At 44.1% G+C, this 21,980-nt stretch overlaps 2 protein-coding genes across 4 annotated transcripts in view; one reads left to right on the top strand and one right to left on the bottom strand.

The window, feature by feature from the left end:
- Positions 1-367: 367 nt before the first annotated feature.
- LOC142774502 (uncharacterized) lies at positions 368-2,439 on the bottom strand. 2 transcript variants are annotated; one of them, XM_075874831.1, is made up of 5 exons: positions 2,208-2,439; positions 1,345-1,498; positions 1,050-1,121; positions 888-977; positions 374-787 (listed from the first exon to the last, which is right to left on the bottom strand). In XM_075874831.1, the coding sequence occupies exons 1-5, from the start codon at positions 2,364-2,366 to the stop codon at positions 738-740; spliced, it is 525 nt and encodes a 174-aa protein (XP_075730946.1). In that variant the 5' UTR covers positions 2,367-2,439; the 3' UTR covers positions 374-737. The 2 variants fall into 2 exon arrangements, with proteins under 2 accessions (XP_075730947.1, XP_075730946.1); XM_075874832.1 differs by lacking the exon at positions 1,345-1,498 and having other exon boundaries at positions 368-787; positions 2,208-2,325.
- Positions 2,440-19,849: 17,410 nt separating this feature from the next.
- Positions 19,850-21,980, top strand: part of LOC142774838 (uncharacterized) — a 29,876-nt gene continuing 27,745 nt past the window's right edge. The window contains exon 1 of one of the 2 annotated variants that reach the window (XM_075875978.1): positions 19,850-20,504. In XM_075875978.1, coding sequence (XP_075732093.1) covers positions 20,366-20,504 — 139 coding nt within the window. In that variant the 5' untranslated portion in view covers positions 19,850-20,365. The remainder of the gene's footprint in view (positions 20,505-21,980) is intronic. The other variant, XM_075875979.1, reaches the window with a different exon arrangement.

Genomic DNA, 21,980 nt, shown 5'->3' with positions numbered 1-21,980 from the left:
CGCCGCCGGACGGTTTCGTTTTGTCGCGCGGCGCGTTGAAGTAAGGCCCCGAGGGGCCTTACGTTGAAAAGGTAATATGAGTGCTCTTAGAGCTTGAGTTTGTACAGGAACAACAGAGCCCTACTGAAATTTGGGACATGTATGCCTGCTTCCATAATGGGACGTGTGTAAACGATTCATCCATAAAATACCACAAACGTTTAGTGGGATGAAGGTAGATTTTATTGAGTGCGCAAATAAAATGCGGGGAGCATCGAATGCTCACGAACGCTGCAAAACATTCCAGTAGAGCGACGACAGGGCGAAACAATTTCGCTATCAAATCAGATAGCCTCTACAGCATGCGAAGGAAAGAGAAAAAAAACTTATTCCGGGGCCCTCCACTACGGCGCGCCTCATCGCCCTGCTTTGCGTCGGCTCGTTAAACCTTGCACTCACTGAATCAGAGAAGAAAACACCCGCTTTGAATGTAGGTGACACAGCCGGGCGTGGCCAAACACAAACAATACAAGAGGTGTCGTTCGCAGACGTATACAAATACACGATAAAATATTGAAACAATCATTGCGCACTTATAAGTAGAGTAACCTTTTCAATCACAGACATACACATCGTTGCATCGTGTATGTGTTGCAAGGCATCCATCAGGCAATGTACCGTCGGCTAAAGGTACCGTTGGTGCTCCAAATACTGTTCCAGAGGACGCGTCATATGCCAGGCCAGGTTTCAGCTGTATCTCATCTATCATCAAGGTTGCATGCCGTTCCTTTGGATCCATTTGCCCAACCTACAAAAAAGCAGGTGTTAACCAAAAACAGCTTCAAACTAGCGCAAATTAAATGTGCCAACAAATAAGAAGATTGGGGATTGCGAGAAATAAAGCATACCTTTAAACTCACAAAATAACTCACAAAATGGGCTGCCCACTGGTTCAGGGTCGCGGTCTATTGACGTTGCTGTGTTGTCCGAGGAGGCAGCTGTAAGCATGAATTGCGTAAGTACACAGTCTAAAGGCGCGAACATTTGTCATCACAGCGCAGTCAACTCACAAAATAAACTGCCCACTGGTTCAGCGTCCGGGGCCCTCCCCACTGACGTTTCTGGCTCATCCAAGGATACAGCTGTAAGCAAGAGTTGAGCAAGTACAGTGTAGGGGTGGGGATGTTTGCTGCCACAGTAAGACAGAATTGGATGCCGAATTAATCAGGTTCACAGGTCACAAAGATAAATGCAGCAACTATGTTATCTGCCAGCGATCTAAACACACTGTATTGTCATATAAACTCCAAAACATAATCGCATTCACAACACAAGAGAGGAATAGAAACTACAAAGGGGCCTCACCAGGAACCGTTTCATTCCCCCTTTTGCGGGGTGGCTTGCGCTCTTTCGGAAGAGGCCGATGCGCAAATATAGAAGGAACCGCATTTGGCTTGAGTTTTTTGATCCCAGTTTGTGCCAGAATTGCTGGCTCATACTGATCCATCGTGAAGTGTTTCTGAAAAATACCGACATCCTCTATCGCATTTTTGCAGTTTGGCTGATGTGATATTGCCGAAGCAAAACATTTTGCTTCTTACGTTAAAAATGCAAACAGCCACAAAAGCCAGATGATTTTCTTGCATTTAGTAGGTGCCTTTCTCTTTGTTAATCGAAAGTGTACAACTTCGCAAGTATGTTCGAAATTTGAACGAAAGTATCCATGCATTTCACAGATAAACAACTATACAACATTATATTTACCATACACTCTCTTATATTGGCTGTACACGCATGCACAAAATTCGGTCATGGAAGTGCGCTAAAGTGAGATAAATATGAAAGAATACAAACTGAGAACACAATAAAACAAAAACGCCGAAATTTTGCCTACAGGTAAACAAAGTTTGAGCGAAAAAAGAAAGGAAAAACGATCAAAGACGTGGTTGATCTCTGGAGAAGCATAAGTGCTTCCGCTGCAAATGGTTCCATTTAGAAAGGAAATCGCGAACGCCAAATATTCAACAGTAATTATGTTGTGGCCGTATTCGAATATTCGAGCAAGCTAAAAACGATCGAGCTGTCATCGTGATTGAAATCGTGCGAGAAAGCGTCGACGGAAACTTCAAGCTGCTTTTGTTTAACATGAACCTGAACCAAGGATGAGCTTTATCTGAAAGCCTTCCGGAGGCATGTCTACGCGAAGAAGTTCTGTAGTGAGTGCTTACCTCGCAAAGCCTCCCTCGGTGACAATCGAAGTTTTTCCTGCCGATGCGATGCAGCCATACCGCTCTCCGCTCCTCATTATTTTTCCCTCGTGGAACCACAAAAAGCTTGTCGCCTTTTGCAATGCTGCTGGAGCAGCCAACGGCACAGCAGGTCGGCATTGCGCTGCATCCGAGGCCGCCTTGCTAAAGGCAACACACGTGGGAGCGAGATGCAGTGCGCTCACTCATGGCGTCGCTGCCCGGCGGAGCCGAACCTGACGAGGGGTTCATTGGTCACGTGTAGCGCCTGGTCCAATAGGGCAGCGGAAACGCGTGCCGGAATGAGGAGAGACGTAGAGGGCGGGGAGGAAATCTCCTCCGCTTTTTGTACAATGGTTTGCGCTACCTTTGAAAAATACAGGGGCCTTACTGTATGTAGCCACCTCTCGTTTAGTTCTTGTAGTGTTTACTAGATGGTGGTACTTGTAGCTGAGGATGAAAAGATGCAAGATGTTATAAACTAGAAAGCGGTACTTGTAGTTAATGAAAGACGCGAGATCTTATAAAATAGGAATGATGTCACATATGGCGCGTGTCATTGGTTGAAGGCAATCGTTCGATTTAGTGCGGCGACGTACGCTAGGGGGAGCGATGTAATAAAATCGACTACAGGAAAATTTTTATCCAGAAAGGCAAATTGAAATAGCCACTAAACAAATTGAGAAAGTAATCACGGAGGATAATAAGACAGTGTGGACATATACGAATCTAATTAGACTCTTTGAGATAGAGCTTGCTAAGACGCGTGACAAGTCACCCCGGAAAAGAAGACACAAACCCAAAAGTTGGTGGGATGAGGAAGTTAAGAGAGCCATAGCAAAACGTCAGGAAGCCTCTAGGGAACACAGACATGCTAAGCAGCGGGGTGAACCGACAGATGATGTGGAAAGAAAATGGGCAACCTTTCTAAGCTGTAGAAGGGATGCATCCCTTCTGATCAATGAAAAGATTAGAAGGAAGGGAGCTCAGTGGCTGGCAGAAGTACATAAAAAAGATAGAAAGGCAGCTGCGAAATTTTGGAACCATTTAAACTCCCTAAGAAATGAGACGAGCCTAGAGCAGAACTTTATAACTACAGCCCAAGGTGCTAGGCTAGAAGGGGACGAAGCTATTGAATATATAAGAACAAGGGTGACAGAAAAATTTCAACAAAGAAGTACTTTATGCACCACAATAGACAAAGACGAATCAAGTGGTGCAATGGCTCCATTTTCACAACAAGAGTGGGAAAGGGCTGAGAAAAGGGTTCCTAGTAGTACATCAACAGGCCCAGATGGCATTCCAATTAGGCTGATAAAAACATTAGGTCCGAAGTCTAAGCAGGCTTTGAGAGAGGCAGTGAGTACAATAATAATCGATGGTGAAGTTCCCGATGGATGGAAACTTAGCAGGATGAGCATGATCTATAAAGGAAAGGGGGACAAAGCTGACATAAACAACTACCGTCCTATAACAGTGACATCAGTGGTCTACAGGCTGGCGATGCAGATTATAAAGGAAAGACTGCAGGCGTGGGTAGAGGATGAGGGGGTGCTGGGGGAACTGCAGAATGGGTTTCGGAAACACAGGAGGTTGGAAGACAATCTGTTCTCACTGACGCAGTGCATCGAAATAGCAGAAAAAGAACACAGGCCCCTGTGGCTAGCATTTTTGGATATCAAGGGAGCGTACGATAGCGTGGTTCAAGAGGAATTGTGGGGAATACTGGACACACTAGGCGTGGAACATGTAGTCACTAATCTTTTAAAGGGTGTCTATAAAGGTAACAAGGTAGTTATAAAGTGTGAAAAACAGGTATCCAAGCCGGCAGAGGTAAAACGGGGGCTTAGGCAGGGGTGCCCCCTGTCACCCTTATTATTCATGATGTACCTACAAGGATTAGAGGAAAAATTAGAGGGAAGTGGACTGGGCTTCAACCTCTCTTTAGTCAAACAAGAAAAACTTATTGATCAGGCACTACCAGCATTAATGTACGCAGATGATATAGTGCTAATGGCCAACAACAAGGAAGATTTGCAGAGATTGATGGACATCTGCGGTAATGAGGGAGATAGGTTAGATTTTAGATTCAGTAGGGAAAAATCAGCAGTCATGATTTTCAATGACAACGAAGGTAGTGAGCTCAGAATACAGGAGGTCACGCTAGAGATGACAGATAAATACAAATATCTGGGCGTATGGATAAGCAATGGGACCGAGTACCTGAGGGAACACGAAATATACGTGACGACTAAAGGTAACAGGAATGCAGCAGTCATGAAAAATAGGGCACTGTGGAATTACAATAGGTATGATGTTGTGAGAGGAATATGGAAAGGGGTCATGGTTCCTGGGCTGACGTTCAGCAATGCGGTCTTGTGCATGAAATCAGAAGTTCAAGCAAGATTAGAAATTAAGCAACGTAGAATAGGTAGGCTTGCTTTAGGAGCTCACGGGAATACACCAAATCAGGGAGTACAAGGTGATATGGGTGGACATCATTTGAGGGCAGGGAAGCTAGCAGCAAGATAAAATTTCAGAAGCGATTGAGAGAAATGGGGGAAGAGCGTTGGGCTAGGAAGGTTTTCAGCTACTTGTACATGAAGAATGTCGATACAAAATGGAGGAAGCGAACCAGGAAGTTGACTGGTAAATAATTAGAAAACAGCAGGTGGCCAAACCAAAAAGAACTATTGGTTAAGCAGAAAGTGAAGGAAACGGAGACAGACATGTGGAAAATGGGCATGATTAAGAAGTCCGCAATAAAGATCTATCAAACTTTTAAGCAGGAAATTGCCAAGGAAAGGATCTATGATAATACTCGGGGTAGTTCCCTACTGTTTGAGGCCAGGACGGGAGTACTGCGAACCAAGACATATCGGGCCAAATACGAAGGGGTCGACACAGTATGCAGTGCGTGTGGAGAGGAAGAAGAAACTGCCGAACACTTGATAATGTTCTGTAAAGGGCTTCACTCTATAGTTCAGGATGATGGCGCAGAGTTTTTCAAAGCACTGGGATTTAGGGACAGCGAGGGCAAAATAGACTTTAAGCGGGTAGACTAAACTAGAAGGAGGTTATCTGATTGGTGGATAAAGTCAAGGCACGAGTGAAAATTAAACCCTTCACTGCGAAGTACGAATCCTCAACTTCATTATTTAAAGGAAAAAAAAAGATAAATGTAATGGTTAGTTCACTAAGTATTACGGCTAGGTGGCGTTAGCCGCCGCCCGATCTAAAGGGTACAGCCACATCCATCCATCCATCCATCCGAGTGGGCAAAATGTACAGAGGATTCATGGTTTACCAGGTTTACCTCCGGAGCTTCGCCCACTCATCATCATTCACTTCGTGGATATGGCGGCACTTTTTTTCTTTCTTCGTTTCGTGGCAATAAATTCATGCGTTTGCTTTTCAAGCTCGAGTTGGAGCAGCCAACAGCTGAAAAACCGACCATGCTTTATCAGGACGAAGATAAATGGGAGACCGCGCACGCGAATCCCGAATAATCTGATGCTTGCGGCGAAACGGTTCCGACGGTTCACCGTCGTCTACTCTCCTCGAACCGGAAACCGGCAACAGATGGTGCATCCCATAAACCCTCCCTCTTTTGCTGGTCACCATAGTGATCAGTACTCAGTACTATTTTACTGATCACTATGGTGACCAGTAAAAGAGGGAGGGATTGTGGGATGCACCATCTGCTGTTGGCTTCCGGTTCGAGGAGAGTAGATGGTGATTGCACGGAGAGGTGCTTTTTTCAACGGAACAGTACAAAAGTGCATGCGTGCCGCTGCTAAACAGCGCGGTGTGTCGAACCGGAAGCCGTCGTATCCCACAGTTCCCTGCGTTTGCCTATTCCACCGGTCAGCTATTGCACCCGTGGGCGAAAGGCTTGCCACGCGTTGCGTAAGACGTGCTGCCAGAGATGCCGTCGATTGCATCGATAAGCGGGCTGGAATTGTACCCGTGGGTGAGGGGACTTGCCGCGCGTTGCAAGAGATGCTGGGGCTTGCGTCAGCCTGGCTCGCTGGTTTTGACGCTGGTTGCATTTGCAGAAGCAATGAAGTTCGGTTTGCACTGCAAGGCATAACAGTGGTGAGCAAACTTTCGCGTGTTGTCAGGTGAACAATGAAGGTTTGCTGAACAGTTTTCTTGTAAGCAAATGGGTCGTCTTCATATTTATTGAGCTATAAGGAAGCGCAGCCACAGAGCGATGTTATATATTCGTGGAAAGCGATTCAAAACGCAAGACGCGCAAGCTGAGCAGGTGGGAGATTTGCTATGTTGAGGCAAAGTCCCGGCAGTGGCCTGAAATCCACGAGCGAATCCTTTGCGTAATGGAATAGGGGCTAATTTCCAGCAATTAAGGAGCTCTCTCATTTTAGAATTAAATCATTTTTATAGCGTGTAGATATCCTTTCGTCGATCAACTACAGGCACCCTGTCCAGAAAGAAGAGGGCCAGAAAAAACTGTCACGAAAATGGCTTCGAAGACACGCGCTCTCCCCTACGAGCGAAGAGAAAGCTTTCGCAGGTTGAAAAATCATTCGCACAACTGATCGAAAGCCGCGAACGAACGACTTTCCAAAGAAAATTCAAGAAAAAAAAATTGCTGGCCTTCTTCTAAAACAGCTGCATGGCTGTGAGAGCTACTATTCTATGCACTGTATAGTCAGAGTCTGTTTCGAATTTTGCCAAGCGAAGTATACTGATCAGTACCTGAGTGTGTGCTCATGATAATAAGAATCCCCGAGCTATGTCAGCATATAAAGCCAAAGAAAAAAATAATCATGGCTCTACCAGGACGAACGTCTTCACCATGACCTACTACACTCCTGACCTGCCCAGAGAGCACCTCTTCCAGCGCCCACGTTCTAGTTCATACCTTCTGCCGCTAGGGCCGTCACCTACGAGCGGCGTGGCGCTAGGCAGCACCTGTTCGCTGTCGTCTGCTTCAGCCATCGCTGTGGCAGTGCAAATCGTTCTTATTGTGCATGAATTGTGTATGAATGTGTAAAATATGGCAAATAAAGCGATATGATTCCTCGTCAGAGTTGGCTGCATTCGTGTGGACGTTTGAAGCAGAAATAGAACCGTAAAAAAAGCACACAAAGGGTCACAGTGGCAAGCAGACGGGAACTTTTCTACAAATGAAGGAAAATTTATTATGAAAATATTTCTTGAATGAAAACGTAGTCCAACGAGATAAAAAAACTATTGTTAGGCATTCATTGTTCACACTGAATCACGATGGTTCCAGACGATACGCATACACAAATTGCAGAAGATACGCAGAAACACAGTAGGTCGTGTGCAGAAACTTGCAGACGGCAGATAGCTGCAGTAGTCAGCTCTAATAGTGGCCGCGTGCAGTTTTTTTTTTTTAGATGAGCTGACACCTCAAATGTAAGTATGGTGTATTGCTGCGTGCCATATTGCAAATCGGAACAAGGCAAACAAAGTAAAGTAAGTTTTCACGAGTTTCCTGCCACAGACATACGGGAAGAATGGATCGAGGCAATTGGAAGAAAAGGTGAGTCTTGTGTTTTTGAGAGTCGTTTCAATTCAGAACGAGTTGCAAGCTAGCAAGAAGCACCAGGGTGCTTTAGTAAACTTTATTTCCGTGTGTTATGCTAATTCACTGAGCTAAAAAACATGAAAGCTTTTTTAAAGTACCGCGGCTAATATGGCAGGCTCCACAAATAGTGCCAAGAAATTTAAATATAGCACACAAGAAAAAAGTAAATATACGAAATCTGTAAATTATGTAAAAATGCGTAGCGGTGGGTTGCGAGGGGTTCGAGCACCCTTCCCGAAGGCTGCCTCAACAAATGCCGCCGAAATCCATAAAAAAATTAATGATATGAAATATTTACGTGCTGCCTCCACAGTTTGTCTCTCTGTGTGTGTGTGTGTGTGTGTGTGTGTGTGTGTGTGTGTGTGTGTGTGTGTGTGTGTGTGTGTGTGTGTGTGTGTGTGTGTGTGTTAGCGATGGACAACTCTTGAACACTGGGTGTCACTGAAGTTAGCGACCGAATTTGGTCAAATGTATTTCTCATCTCAAACCTCTATCTTCCCATACAGCTTTGTTCGTTTCTGTATAAGCTTACTTAAGGTAATTAGAAACGTTACGCCGGTAACGAAATGTGGCGATTAACTGTTCACTCTATATAGGGCTGGCAGGCGGTCGGGTATAATGACATAATTGAAGTCCTTCGTGCAATGAGCCCATCGGCTCTGTGAGGGTTAAGAGACCCAGCCGGTGAAACCGAAATGAGGAACCTGGAATAATCAGCGACAGATACTCTATTTATGTGCGTGCTGCATCTGAGATTACATCATGCATGACAAAGATTCGTTTTGGAGAATGCAAAAGAACAAAAACCACTGAAGTCATCGTCGTCAACGGCGGAGTCATTGTACAGGTTAGAGGTTTGCGCTCTAAACCAAGACCAAGGCGCTCAAGTGCGCCTCGGTTTCGGCTCTGTCGTATTGGGTCGCGCTTCGTTACTGAGCAGCCATTAGGAAATTCAGCTTTGTTATGAAACCTTGTATAGCCAATGAGCTCTTCGAATAAAGGGCTTCAAGTATGCTGGACTCGACCACGTACCATCACTAAACATCAATCGACGAATGTAGTCATCTAAAAAGACATTTACAAAGGCTGCGAGAAAATATGAAAATGCACTAAATGGGTATACAGGTACTTCCCCAGAATAAAATCGTGGCTATGCTTTTTCTTAACCTCCCCATTTGGCTTGTTACATTTTGGAAAAATTAATTACAAAAAAGGTGTTATGGACTGTTATTTTGCAATCTTGCTAGCCATGCGTATACGCCTTTACCTTTGATGAAGGTTCAGGAAAGCATCGCTGGGAGCCCAGCGACCGGTCGAAGGTATGCAGCCTGCATTTTACCGCTGAAGATTACAGAACAGTGACGAAAAGGAAGATGTTGAAGCCCACAGCCGTGCCTTCCTTATTTCCCGCTTCTCCTGATCCACGTGGGCAAGATCCAATGCCGCGGAAAAAGCGGCTAAAACGAACGCAGGGGGAAACAACGCTGGCACCCATACAAGTAAAAATACTGTAAGTAAAACTTGAAGTCTAACACAACAACGGATAAGAATAATGTTAGCAGTATTCCCTTATGCGTTTAGCGGGACAATATATCTGTCATGCTTCGCTATTTTTTCGGCTTAACAGGGGAACGTCCAACGCAGATTCTTCTCAAGAAGAGCGAGCATCAGCGGAGCCTGGGGAAGTATATAGTTCTGAAAACCCAATTGAAACTGCACAAGAGGCCGAGTGGTTGCATTTTCCATCAAGTCAGGACAACATGGAGGACTGTAGTTCAGTTATACAAGGGGAACACCAGAAGAGGCCAGTGCGGCGCTCCATGACGTCGCAAACGTCGATCGGTTTGAAGAAGATGCGCTCCCTGGTCGCGGCAACTAAGACGTTGCGGCGGAAGTGCAGCAGGCTGAAAGAAATGAACAGTAATTTGCATTCACAGCTAGAGAAGCTAAAGAAAGATTTTTTCGAGATGAAAGCCCTCGCCGAGGCGAATGGCGCTCTAACGCTGCAGGTACGCAGTTACGTCAGTGGACGAATGTTATATTAATCCTTTTATATTCGCACTTAATTTTAAATGACTCTGAACATAATAACAATTTAGGAGTAAGTCAATTCTATCAACATCACCCGTACTACGAGAGGACGTCCGGTGAGCGAAGGAATTCTCGAAACTATAAGAGATTGTAAAGGTGGCGATGCTACCCTTAAGTTCTCGCGCATCGGCTAGCAGTGACGTCATACTTTGACGGCCTCAGGTAATGTCTAAGACTGCTGTGTTAGTAGATGCAAGGTCTGAAGTAGCAAGTTTCAAAGAAATGTTCTCAGCCAATGCGGCCAAGTACACAAGGAGCGACGCAACATAAAGCGACGTGCACGTGTCGAAGATTGTTCGCCAAACTCAGAACATTAAACCTAGTCTTAATTTTTTCTGTTCTAATAGTCGTATGATCGGAACAGGAACGATAGAGAATTATCAGGTACTCATTTATCAGTCTATTAACTTAGTGTCCCTATACTTTTTTGTAAGAAACGTCAGAAAGGGGAGGATGGAAGCTTGCAGTAAAAAACCTGTGAACAGGGGTTGTTCCCATTCTTTAATCGCTGTTTACACACACACAAACACTGAAAATAATCATGAACCAACTCGCTTAATCAGTAGTTTTAGCAAAGTTGTTTCGAGGCGGCGTTTCGACAAGCAGGCTTGTTTTCTGAAAGACTGAAATACAATTATAGCCTTAAGGATGACAAGTCCGCTGTCATGATGTCTGCTCGAGAGAAACTCTGTTTATAGATTTTCTTCTTCATATAAATTTACGTGACATTTTAGTGTACGCCGATGCTGGCAATCTTTCTGGTCATACGAAGGTGTAGGCCTGACATAAGGACACGGAATAAAAGAAGGTTGGTGGGTAAGCGCGCACATGAGCAAGTGTTTAAGATACGAAGGTCGGTGTGTACCCCCTTGCGTGATTGGCGCACCCCGAGTTTATTCCTTTATCCTGCGAACAACGAGTTCAAATTTCTGTCGTCGCAAACAATTAGGGACATTGGACTGACAACTGGAAAGACAGTAATTTGCAAGCTGTGTTGTGTTGGTGCTATGGGCCGATCGGTTTATGCTCGTACAGGAAGCCACGCTTGACGCACATGTGATGTCTGCCTTATAAACTTGAGCGAGCAGCATTGCATTCAAAAAGGAAGGAATGGTTTGGAAAGTGTAAGTGAACAGTTTCCGCTAGTCCGTATGTGTGAGTCGGTGGCCGGTTACTGAACATGACGCAAGTCTGAAGTTGCGCAATTCATTAATGTAGCATAGCTGCAATTGAATGTCCACGTGGTGACATGAAACATCTATTATTGTCTTAAGAGTAAACGCATATCTTTTCTCGCGATTATGAATTGTTGAATAAGGAATGATGCCAAATGCAAGGTTTCGACAATCAGGTGCACTATTCTTTGTCAGGACAGCAACAGCCTCCTTTAGTAGCGTGTGTGTGAACGTTTGCTCACTCTCCCACAACATCTAAACTTGTCTTGACAAGGGCAAGTCCAGTACGTAAATGTCGAATTGTTGGATGCGCCGGCATTCCCTGCTCTACGATGTTTCAGCGGGTCAAGCTTCCATTCTCCCCTGCACTTCCGCTTTCTTCCAGTATGTTATCTTGCGCGTGATTTACGCATTTCAACTGCCCTTTCATCATCAGGAAATGCTGGACGAGAACGACAAGAAGGCTGAATTTTTGAAGGAGCAATTGCAATGCCTGCGTGAGAAAAATCACCGTTGGAAAGAGGTGACCATCAGGCAGGCCATAATGTGGCAAGCTAAATCACCCTGCGGGTACGAAATGTTGCGGAGGTCTGGGTGCCTCACCCTTCCAAGTCGCATGACACTGAAGCGTTACATTGGCTACTGTACTGGAGCAGTTGTTTCGTCGCTAATGAAGCAAAGGCTGCACACGGAAAGCACACACTTGTCCGAACGGGTACGTTACTTCGATCAGAATTATTTACAATATGCACGCGAATAACGAAGGAAGCAGCGCACGCGGCAGTGTTTGACTGATCAAAATACATGCTAGTATAGCCGAATGAAAAGTGATTTAAAGTGAATAAACAGGGACCAGACCTGTGGCAAGGATTACTCGAACGTAAGATGTATTGTTTAAGAGTATACGGCAGTGCGCTATGTTTGCTCTAAACCCTAATCATTTCTGTTAAATTATGGGTCATGTACGGAACAACAAAGAAGGTTATTTATATAATTAACTGTCTCCGCCGATATATAACGCATGTCTGTTAACAGTGAATTCCCCCCCCCCCCATTTTTTTTGTTAGGAAAAAATGGGCTCTTTGATTGTGGATGAAATGTCTTTAAAGCAAGCACTGACGTACGAAAAAAAAGGAGACAAAGTCCATGGCCTAGTCGAAATGGGAGGCCTAGAAAAAGAAGTGGGCATTCAGAACGAGCTGGCCACACACCTTCTCGCCTTTGTATTTGTAGGCTTATCAACGCACTACACGTAAGTGAATCATCACTTTGTCTATCACTATACGTTTCGCTGTGACTGAAAGACTAACCCCACCTATAGATATAAAAAGAAAACGTTGTCTTTAATTAACCAATGATGTGCTATTCCGCGACCAGGGCTGAAAGTCTGGGGAGGGGCAGGGGGAGTCGTCTTCTATTTTTTAAGGAGGGCTCCCCCCCCCCTTTCCCCCGGCAAGTCAACTTTAGCATTGTGCACTTATTTGACAAGCACTCGAGATGAGCAATTGGCTCTCCTCCTCTCTCCAACGGAGTGAGATTTTAAGCCCAGCTGACACCGACGCTACAGAATACTGCTAATTTTTATCTTTTTCAGGCTACCCGTGGGATATTATTTCACGCAGTCAGTAAAAGGAGACCACCTGCATCAACTAACACTTGAAGTAATTAAGTCCATCGAAGAAGCAGGATTCCAAGTGGTCCGACTTGTAGCTGACAACCACGCTTCGAACAAAAAGATGTTCACCATGTTAGGGAATGGTCGTATGATGCCAGTTGTGCCGTAAGTTGCTAAGTATATATTTTTGCTCTCAGCTCGCATTAAGCTGTGCGCAATGCCTAGTGTAAATATTTTTTTATATGTATTCGCAGTGTGCCCTCAATGTATGCATGGATCGAATCCCAGCTGCGGCTGCTGCTTTTCCGATGGAGGCGGAAATGTTGTAGGCCCGCGTTCTCAGATTTGGGTGCACGTTAAAGAACCCCAGGTGGTCGAAATTTCCGGAGCCCTCCACTACGGCGTCTCTCAAAATCATATGGTGGTTTTGGGACGTTAAACCCCACATATCTATCAATCAATGTATGCACGCGCATGCATGCCGTGTTTGAGTGAAAAAAAAAACAAAAGACTTGGTCGCACAAAAAAAAAAGCCTGTATCAGCATCAGAGCCCCCCCCCCCCCTTCTTTTTTTTTAATCAGCGCTGCCATATAAGAAAGCCGTGTCCATAACAAGATTGCTATCAACAGTACAATCGCTGTAAATAGCCCGTCTTTACAAATCAATTGACGTTACGCGTTTGCGTAATGTATGCGCACCTGCATGCGACTGTATGAATGGGTGAGTATACTTAAAGTTTCGGAAGATTTAAGGTGTAGGTAATCTCAATAAAACACACACACAGACCTGCAGGATCATGGCATGAGTGGAGAAATTTTATAATAAGGTAATAATTAACAACGCACACGTCCTTCGAATGGCTAACATTTACATTACTTTGGTAAAAAACAGAAAACCGTATATGCAACTAATTATTCACACCGCAAACGCCGCCTTTCTCCAATTTATTTATTCATTTTTTTTTGTTGTTGTTGCAGACATCCAATGGATATGAATCGGAGGCTCTTCCTTTCTTTTGACCACTGCCACATCCTGAAAAATCTCCGCAACCAGATGTTGTCCACCAAACGCGTTCTGTTCAACAATGGGCATTACTACAGCCCCACGTATTTGAGAAAGTTGCTGGACATAACAGAAAAACAGTCGTCGTTCAAGCTTGTTCGGAACCTTACGCAGAAGCACGTTTACCCGACGAACTTCGAGAAATTAAGCGTGAAGAGGGCCGTTGAAGTGTTCTCTCCACAGGCATGTATAAGAAAAGGTGTAAACCCATTTAGCGTTAGTGTCACACACTCCCAGATTCTCTGTATTCCTTGTAGACATCACAATGCGTGACGCACACAGGTCATGCAGGAAATGCCTTTTCGTTAGCTGTAAATTATGTATGCTTCCTGCAACCTGTATTACACAAAAAAATACATCTAATTGAGCTAGAATCATGCTCGCAGTTTTCTATCAGTAGTGACGTTTATACTTCTCAAATTCTTTGGCGCGCTCGGGCAAACTTTTATGCGCTAATATTACGCCACAACTCATTTTACATCATATTACGTCAAGTGAATGTTCATGCAGAAGCAGAAAAAATTTTGCAGCTTTTCGTTCAAATGAAGCAGTACAAAAACTGCCTTTTAATAGTAATTCACCGCAAACGATACGTGAATATTCATGTTAGTTTCTGGTTTATTTGTTTGTAGAACCCAAACGGAAGCAAATGGTGAAAATGTAATTCAATACGTATATAACTGCTAACATATTTATCAGTATGGTCACATAAAAACATGCACATGAGCTGCTGCTACTGCTGCTGCTAACAGCGCATGGTTATCTGAACATACAATTTCCCTTTCTTAACGAATGTACCTGCGCGTATTGCTTACCACACAATAATTACGTATCATTAGAGCTTCTATAAATATATGTTCACTAACACAAACTCACTTAAAAGTGCACGTTATTGATGACTGCAGTGCCACTTGTAACTCGTCTCACTTGCTGTATACGAACGTCCAAGCTTAGAAACCTCTCTCTAAATAATTCCGATCATTTTTAATATGTCGCGTCTCCTTGGTTTCTAGGTGACATCGGCCTTACGATACCTCTTACAATACGGCCGCAGATTTGGCATTTTCGGGTTTGAAGACTGCCTGCCAACCATCGAGCTGATGGAAATGATATTTAAATGGTTCACCATACACAACATAAGAAATACAACCTTCCACGTAGTAAGCCGGGACCAAAACAGGATGCCGTTCAGTTCCCCAGATGATGACAGGTACATTCCATTTATCCCGCTAGGTTTCATATTTTCTACAATAAACTGCTTTATTTTCAGGTTGATATGGCTGGAGCAGGAATTTCTGCCCTTTTTCGCAGCATGGAAAGCCGCGGCACCACATAAGAGGGCATTCATATCTCTTGAAACATACGAAGCTCTCCAACTGACCACAATGTCCACAGTACAGTGCACACAATTTCTCATCCGTTCAGGTTTCCTATACGTGTTGACTGCCAAATTCTCCAGTGACCCTGTCGAAGCACTTTTTTCCACCATCAGACAGCTTCAAGGAAGCAACGATCAGACAGACGCCCGTGCTGCGCTTTCATCACTGCAGAAAGTCCTCGTGATGGGAATGATGCACTCATCACCAAGCGGCAGTACAGAGCAAACAACGTCTCCTCTTGGATCGCCCAGTGCAAGGCAGGCGTCGTGCTCCACAGCAGTAAAGCAAGCCGGACAACCTCTGGAAATGCACTCGCTAGTAAACCAGAATCAAGGGTCGTCAGGCGAGTGCGCGGCATCGACATCTGCTACTATAACCCAGACGATGCGGCCACATCTAGAAGCCCTGCAGACTTGCCGTGGTGCGCTTTTCATATCTCGTTGATTCCGTGTAATGGAATGATTTACATTATTTAAAAATTATTACACACCGTCCAACAATTCCCCACTATACGATATTATGCATATATTATAAACTCTGCGCTGCTTACTGTGTTACATGCAAGCCGCGTGAGGCAGCGTTTGCGTCAGTGCACGATGTAGATGAAAACATGCTTCTCAATCAGTTATACTGTGTATGTATGTAACGATAAGTCCATGGTACAAGCAGGTACTATGGCTTACATTTAAAAATATAACATGCTTTCACCAGGCGCCCACACAACTCGACTAACCGACGTCCCTTTCCCGCAATCGGGGAAGAAATTTTCGGCGGTTTTGAATCGCTGTCATAACTGGCACACAGATGATGGCATGGCTCGTTTGCGTTCGCCTTACTCTCTTGAGATGCTGTCCCTTCCTAATCCCGTCGTCTTTCTCTTGCTTCTTCTCCTAGATTTTTTTTTATTTTTAAACGTTTCTCCCTCAGTTTTTTTTATGTTGTTGTTTATACTATTCTCCGGACTTCTTCCCTCCTGTCGTGACAAGCTATAAATCGACGCGGAAAATGTGTAAATATTATTATACCTTGAAAAAGACGGGGCTCTCCCGACGCAAACGTCGGCTGAATGAACAGTTATCTTGATGATATGTGGGGTTTAACGTTCCAAAACCACCATATTATTATGAGAGACACCGTAGTGAAGGGCTCCAGAAATTTCGACCACCTGGGGTTCTTTAACGTGCGCCCAAATCTGAGAACGCGGGCCTACGGCATTTTCACCTCCATCGAAAGTGCAGCCGCCGAAGCCGGGATTCGGTCCCGCGACCTGCGGGTCAGCAGCCGAGTACCTTAGCCACTAGACCACCGCGGTGGGGCAACAGTTGTTATCTGAAAGCGCATTAACATCCATATATATATATATATATATATATATATATATATATATATATATATATATATATATATATATATATATATATATATATATATATATATATATATATATATATATATATATATATATATATATATATATATATATATATTTCTCATATTTTGTATACGGACACGTGTCGGTTTAATCATGCATGCTTATCTATATACTGATAAAATTCTTGCACACTTTTCATTTCTACCTTCCCACAGGTGCCCCACAGCCAGGCATAAGGGCCAGCACGCTTGGCCTTATAGCGGGCTTCCTGGTGAAAGCAGCTGAGGATTGCATTACTTGCGACGACTGCATCGGCAAAATCAAGGCTCCCAGCTCATCTGGACCAGCTACTGCTGTGATATTTAATTTAGACAGGGGAGGGCTTTCATACCCAACGATCTCATTTCTTTCCTTTGTGAGCACTCTAGAAAGGGCCGCGGAAGCATTTGCGCCATTGGCCATTTCCAAAAAGAGGCCGATGGCACTTTTTGTGCAAACTGTGCTACCTGCAGTGGCCTTGAACCCTCTTTTCAGCCATAAAGGCGCTACTAGCGAGCACCGAGAAGCCATGGCGCGGCTAGTGTTGCAAAAATTTAGCCGTCCTTTCTTCTCAAACTACGTGCGGGACAAAACAGCCAAAGAAGGAAAGAGAAAGAGAATAGCCGAAAAGCCAAAATCTCGCAAGATTTTAAAAGTTTAGTTGCATGCCTCCATTGTATCATGTACGCGCCCAGAACCTTGCTAGCACATTTTATTGAACTATGACCCAAATGCACGCAGCTCTGTACGCGTACATATGTTTTTCTTTATTGCAGACACAAGCCGTCACTGTGTGCCAGCAAGTAGGATATTCTTCGAAAGTGCAGAAACTTTGTTTGAAACATCAGCTTTAACTGGCATATTGTGGCACGCATAAGTAAAGCGACAAATGTGTTTTGTTTCATTTTGAAGTGCTGTAACATTGCTCGAATCACACGCATACACTCGCCAAATTCTTTTAGCAGAAACCTTGATATCACTTTGAGGGATCTGCTTTTCATTGACAAACGAGTATAATGGCACATTTTCAGCATGTGTACGCGCCCCAACTGCGGGTGTCGCCCTTGGGCGCTATCAATCAAACATAACCACTAGTACAACAAAGGCGGTACTATTCCGCCCTAAAAATAAGTCTGTTAATGAAAACATACATTTCAAGTATGGCGATACTATTATTGAGTTAGTAAATTGTATAAAAATTCTTGGAGTTACATTTTCGAGCAATATGCTTTGAAACGATCGCATTTACAGTGTGCTGGGTCAGTTATCTCGCGTAGAGGGCACGGTGTACAGTGGCAAAACTGTTCTACTATACAAGGTAAAATTCTTACTTTATAAATGACTGTTCTGTTGGCATCTTGCTTATTGTTTCTTGGTATGAAGGACTACGACTAACACGCGCTTACAAAAACTGTACCTGATGCAAAAGACGTATATTAGAATAATTTTTTACTGGTCGTATGATGCTCGCAGAAGTGAATTGTTTCAACAGGCTGGAATACCACCCCTACATCGTCTCTACGATTTTAAGTTAGCATTGGTGGTCAGGCGTCAATTTCAAGAAAGTCGACATTATTTGTACGACCTCTCGAAACTGCAGCCAAATAATTTGTTCGAAACATGACATAAAGAAACATGGAAAATAAAAACTTCGAGAACAAACTACTCCACAGATAGGTTGTTCTACACAGTTTCTACGTTAATTGATAAATATGTGAAAGCTGGCATAGATTTCTTACTCTGTACCCGAACTCAATTGCACGATATACACATGTATAGTTTTCAAGATTTCTTTGCAGTTGCTACATTGTTATCATGGTTGCTATTTTTATTTTTAGAATTTGAACTTGATATTTTTGTAATTGTTGCTTAGATAACATTGCTAACTGTTTGCCAGTGCTGTCGTGCTAAAGGCGTCTGTGGGCCTATGTCAAGCTGCCTCTTTCGAAGAGCAGCTTTTACCTGCCGCTGTCCTTCATCAAACTATTGATGAAAAATAAAACATTATTATTATTATTATTATTATTATTATTATTATTATTATTATTATTATTATTATTATTATTATTATTATTATTATTATTATTATTATTATTATTATTATTATTAACTATGCTCGACAAGATGATGATAATGATGACGATAAAAACTTTATTGGGGTCGCAATGTGTTGCCCTCGATAGGCACATCACTGCCTTTACCATATCGTCTCATCGCACGGACATATAAAATCATAGAAACGCGCATCGGCCAGCGCTCCCCGTTCCAGCAGACAAACTCCCGTAGCGAAATTTGACGCACAATTTTTGTTGTGTAGGTCACAGTAAGAGTTAAAGCTTCAATTCCTGTGTCTCTCCTTGATATGCGTCCGTGGGCGTATGTGCATTATTCTCTTCTATCAATTGACTACAAGTGTAACACCTGTCCAGGGCGAGTGTCCAAGGTAAGTGCTCAACAGGGGCACTGCGTTTCACCTGACGCGTCCTAAACAACCTAAAATCAGTTTGATATTCTATTACCAATGAGTACATTATTAGTCAAAAGCTTTATGAATACTAAATTGAAGTTTTTTTAGGCTGGAATGGCAAAAACAACCATGCAGCAAGACATTTCTACGCAAATATACAGCTTTAGAAGTCAATCAACCAGTATAGCCTAACTACTAAAATGTAACACATAGCACACGTTAGCCTTTTCAGCAAAAAACAATCACACGTATAGGCAGTTTGTCACAGAAGCAGACGCATGGTATCAGTCCGTCGCCCTCCTGCCGGCCGCACAGTAGCAGACGAACAGGTTATAGGTAGCGCCACCTACGGCGAGCGATTGAACGAGAGCGGGGACACGCGCTCCCATAGGAACCCCGCTATCTGAACAGGTCAGGAGTGTAGTAGGTCATGGTCTTCACAGACGTGTTCAAAAGTTTACGAGTAGGTTTGGATCTAATACGAAATTATACTCCACGCTTGCCGAGCAAATAAACACAGATGAGTTTCCTAGTCACGGCCTTATCGTTTTTGATGAAATGAAGGTATCTGAACACGTGGATGTGAGCGCTACAGGTACGAATTTTCTGTCACTATGCTTCCAAGTACGTGTGTCGCTTGCTGATCTAGCATGGTTTTCCTTATATTTTGCAGGTGACTTGTCTTGAAAATTTCGCGTGAGATTCACCAAAAGAACTGAGCGATCACGCAATATGGTGGTAATTTCGCCCTCTTTCAAGGTATTTATTGTTTTATCACTGGATTCTGCGTTACTTTCTGAAGCTACACATCATGCCATGAAATGAACAATAAACTGCCCAATCATGCATGCAAGTGTATACAAGTTCTCACATTATTTGCATCGCGTGAAAATGTAAAGGCAGATCTTCTCGCGAAAATTGTCATCGAGGTTGTTATCCTGTGCGAGAATGCTGGCCTTTTTGTTGACGTTGTGACATGCTAGGGAGCCCGCAAGAACAGCTATAGGTCAATGTGACGATCATATGCCACATTTCAATTCAATTCAAGTGACAGACCTTTATTGGAAGATTCTTCGACCACTAAAACCTGCCGTGCGCACCTGCCCAATGTTTATTCGCCTAACGTTGGCTTCGCCTTCGCCCGTATTCAGTCGTGACCGGCATGACATAGCCTCTGAGATAGCTCGCGGGCGGCGCGTAATCTCGGACGCCATAATCGCGACTGATTAGGTGCGCGTCGCCAAGTGGCGCTACTTGTTCAGCCGAAACCAGTGCGGTCGTAGCTACAGTGCTCTAGGCTCTTACTATGTTTGGCTTCAATTGTACTATATCCAGCTCTTCAACTGCTTCCCTTGCAAATGGCTTCTAACGCTGACCAAAGCGACTGTGCTGGCTCCCCTTCGTTGAAGTTGTCGACTTTGAAACGCTTGAGGGAAGTTATTAGGCAACGAAGCGGCAAGAACGACGCACGCGAGCGTGGCTGCTCGAATACCAAGGGTGCGTATCTTCTTTGGCAACGGCTTCAGTATCTGCGCTCTGTCGCCGTGTTGCCCACCGTATCTCTCCTAATGCAAAAAAGCGCTGCATGTATGGTGAATTCTTATACGTTTGGCGTCACAGTTAACTCCCAAGATGTGCGCATCGCGAGCTTTCCTGATGTGCGCGCCTCGTAAGTGAAGTTTACACATTTCGTTCAATCAATGTGCTAACGCCGAAAGCGCTGAAAAAAAAGTTTCCCGTGGTTCTTTTTTTTTTTTCTTTTCTTATGTGGTTCTTAAAGGGAAAAAGAAGAGAAAAGTGAGCCCCGTAACTGTCTGCATAAGGGTGCGACACCTCAACAGTAGCTCACAAGGGGTGGGGGCAAGGATGGATTTAAAGGATAGGATTAAAAGGTATAGAGAGGAAGGAGAGAGCGAGGCGCAGGGACAGCGAGTGACGGAAGAGGAGACGGGAAATATGGACACGGTCGCAGGAGTCCGCGGACGGGGCCCCACTCGACAAGAGCTCTTGTCGGCGTCAGGAGATGGCGTAGTGCGAGCCCAGTCGGCCAGAGGCTGAGCTGACGGAGATCGCGAGGGCACAACCGCTCGGCACGAAATCCAGCGAGCGAGTGCTGACAGCTATGCATTTCGTTCAGATGGTGTTGTCATTCCTCTACGTTGAAGAGGGGCTGCATGTTCATCTTGCTTTCTTGGTAGGAAGCACAGCCACTATTACACAGAACACACAAGCGCTTAACCTAACACAACGTAAGCGCTTGTGTTCTGTGTAATAGTGGCTGCGCTTCCTACCAAGATGCATTCATACCAACTGGCCTGAGACAATTCTTTATTGAGTTGCATGTTCATATGGTCAATAGCTGGTTTCATTGGACGAACTTTCAATCGCGATCGAGTCTGGTACGTATCGGGTCTCTCTGCTGATTGGCTAGCGCGAGTGCAGCTATGTCGACCGCCAAATTCGATTTTGATTGGACACGATCCTGACGGAATTTGCATCCTGTGACACTGTAGCATCCCTAGAAATTTTTTTTTTCGTTGTTTGTGGGGAGCGGGGTTCAATCGATCTTTATATTTAGTCGTACATGCATTTGGACGCATGCATTTATATATACACCTGATGAAATGAAAAAAAAAAATTTGGTAGAGTTTGAAATTCCTCCCCTTTGCTGTGCCGCTGCTTTGATACCTGTGTACACAAAACCTAAAGACGTGACGTCAAAACCTGCCCCCACCCCTACAACGCATCTTCATTGCTGCTTGAAACATGTGAGTAGGTAGCAGACATTCCACGAAGCACCCATGTTTATAATCAAGCCACCCGAAGTCCCACTGCAGAAGCTCTATCGGGCTCATTTTCTGCCTAAGGGTTAACAGGTCGTGGTAAAAAAAGCATTAGTCTTTCTCATCACACCCAACCATAGAATACCATGTGAAGTAGTTTCAAGCAAACCGGGCATCATTAAAACACTTG

This window comes from Rhipicephalus microplus, chromosome 10, assembly GCF_043290135.1.
Source record: "Rhipicephalus microplus isolate Deutch F79 chromosome 10, USDA_Rmic, whole genome shotgun sequence".
In the NCBI taxonomy this organism is placed as follows: domain Eukaryota; kingdom Metazoa; phylum Arthropoda; class Arachnida; order Ixodida; family Ixodidae; genus Rhipicephalus; species Rhipicephalus microplus.
This window is presented reverse-complemented; position numbering and strand designations above follow the sequence as displayed.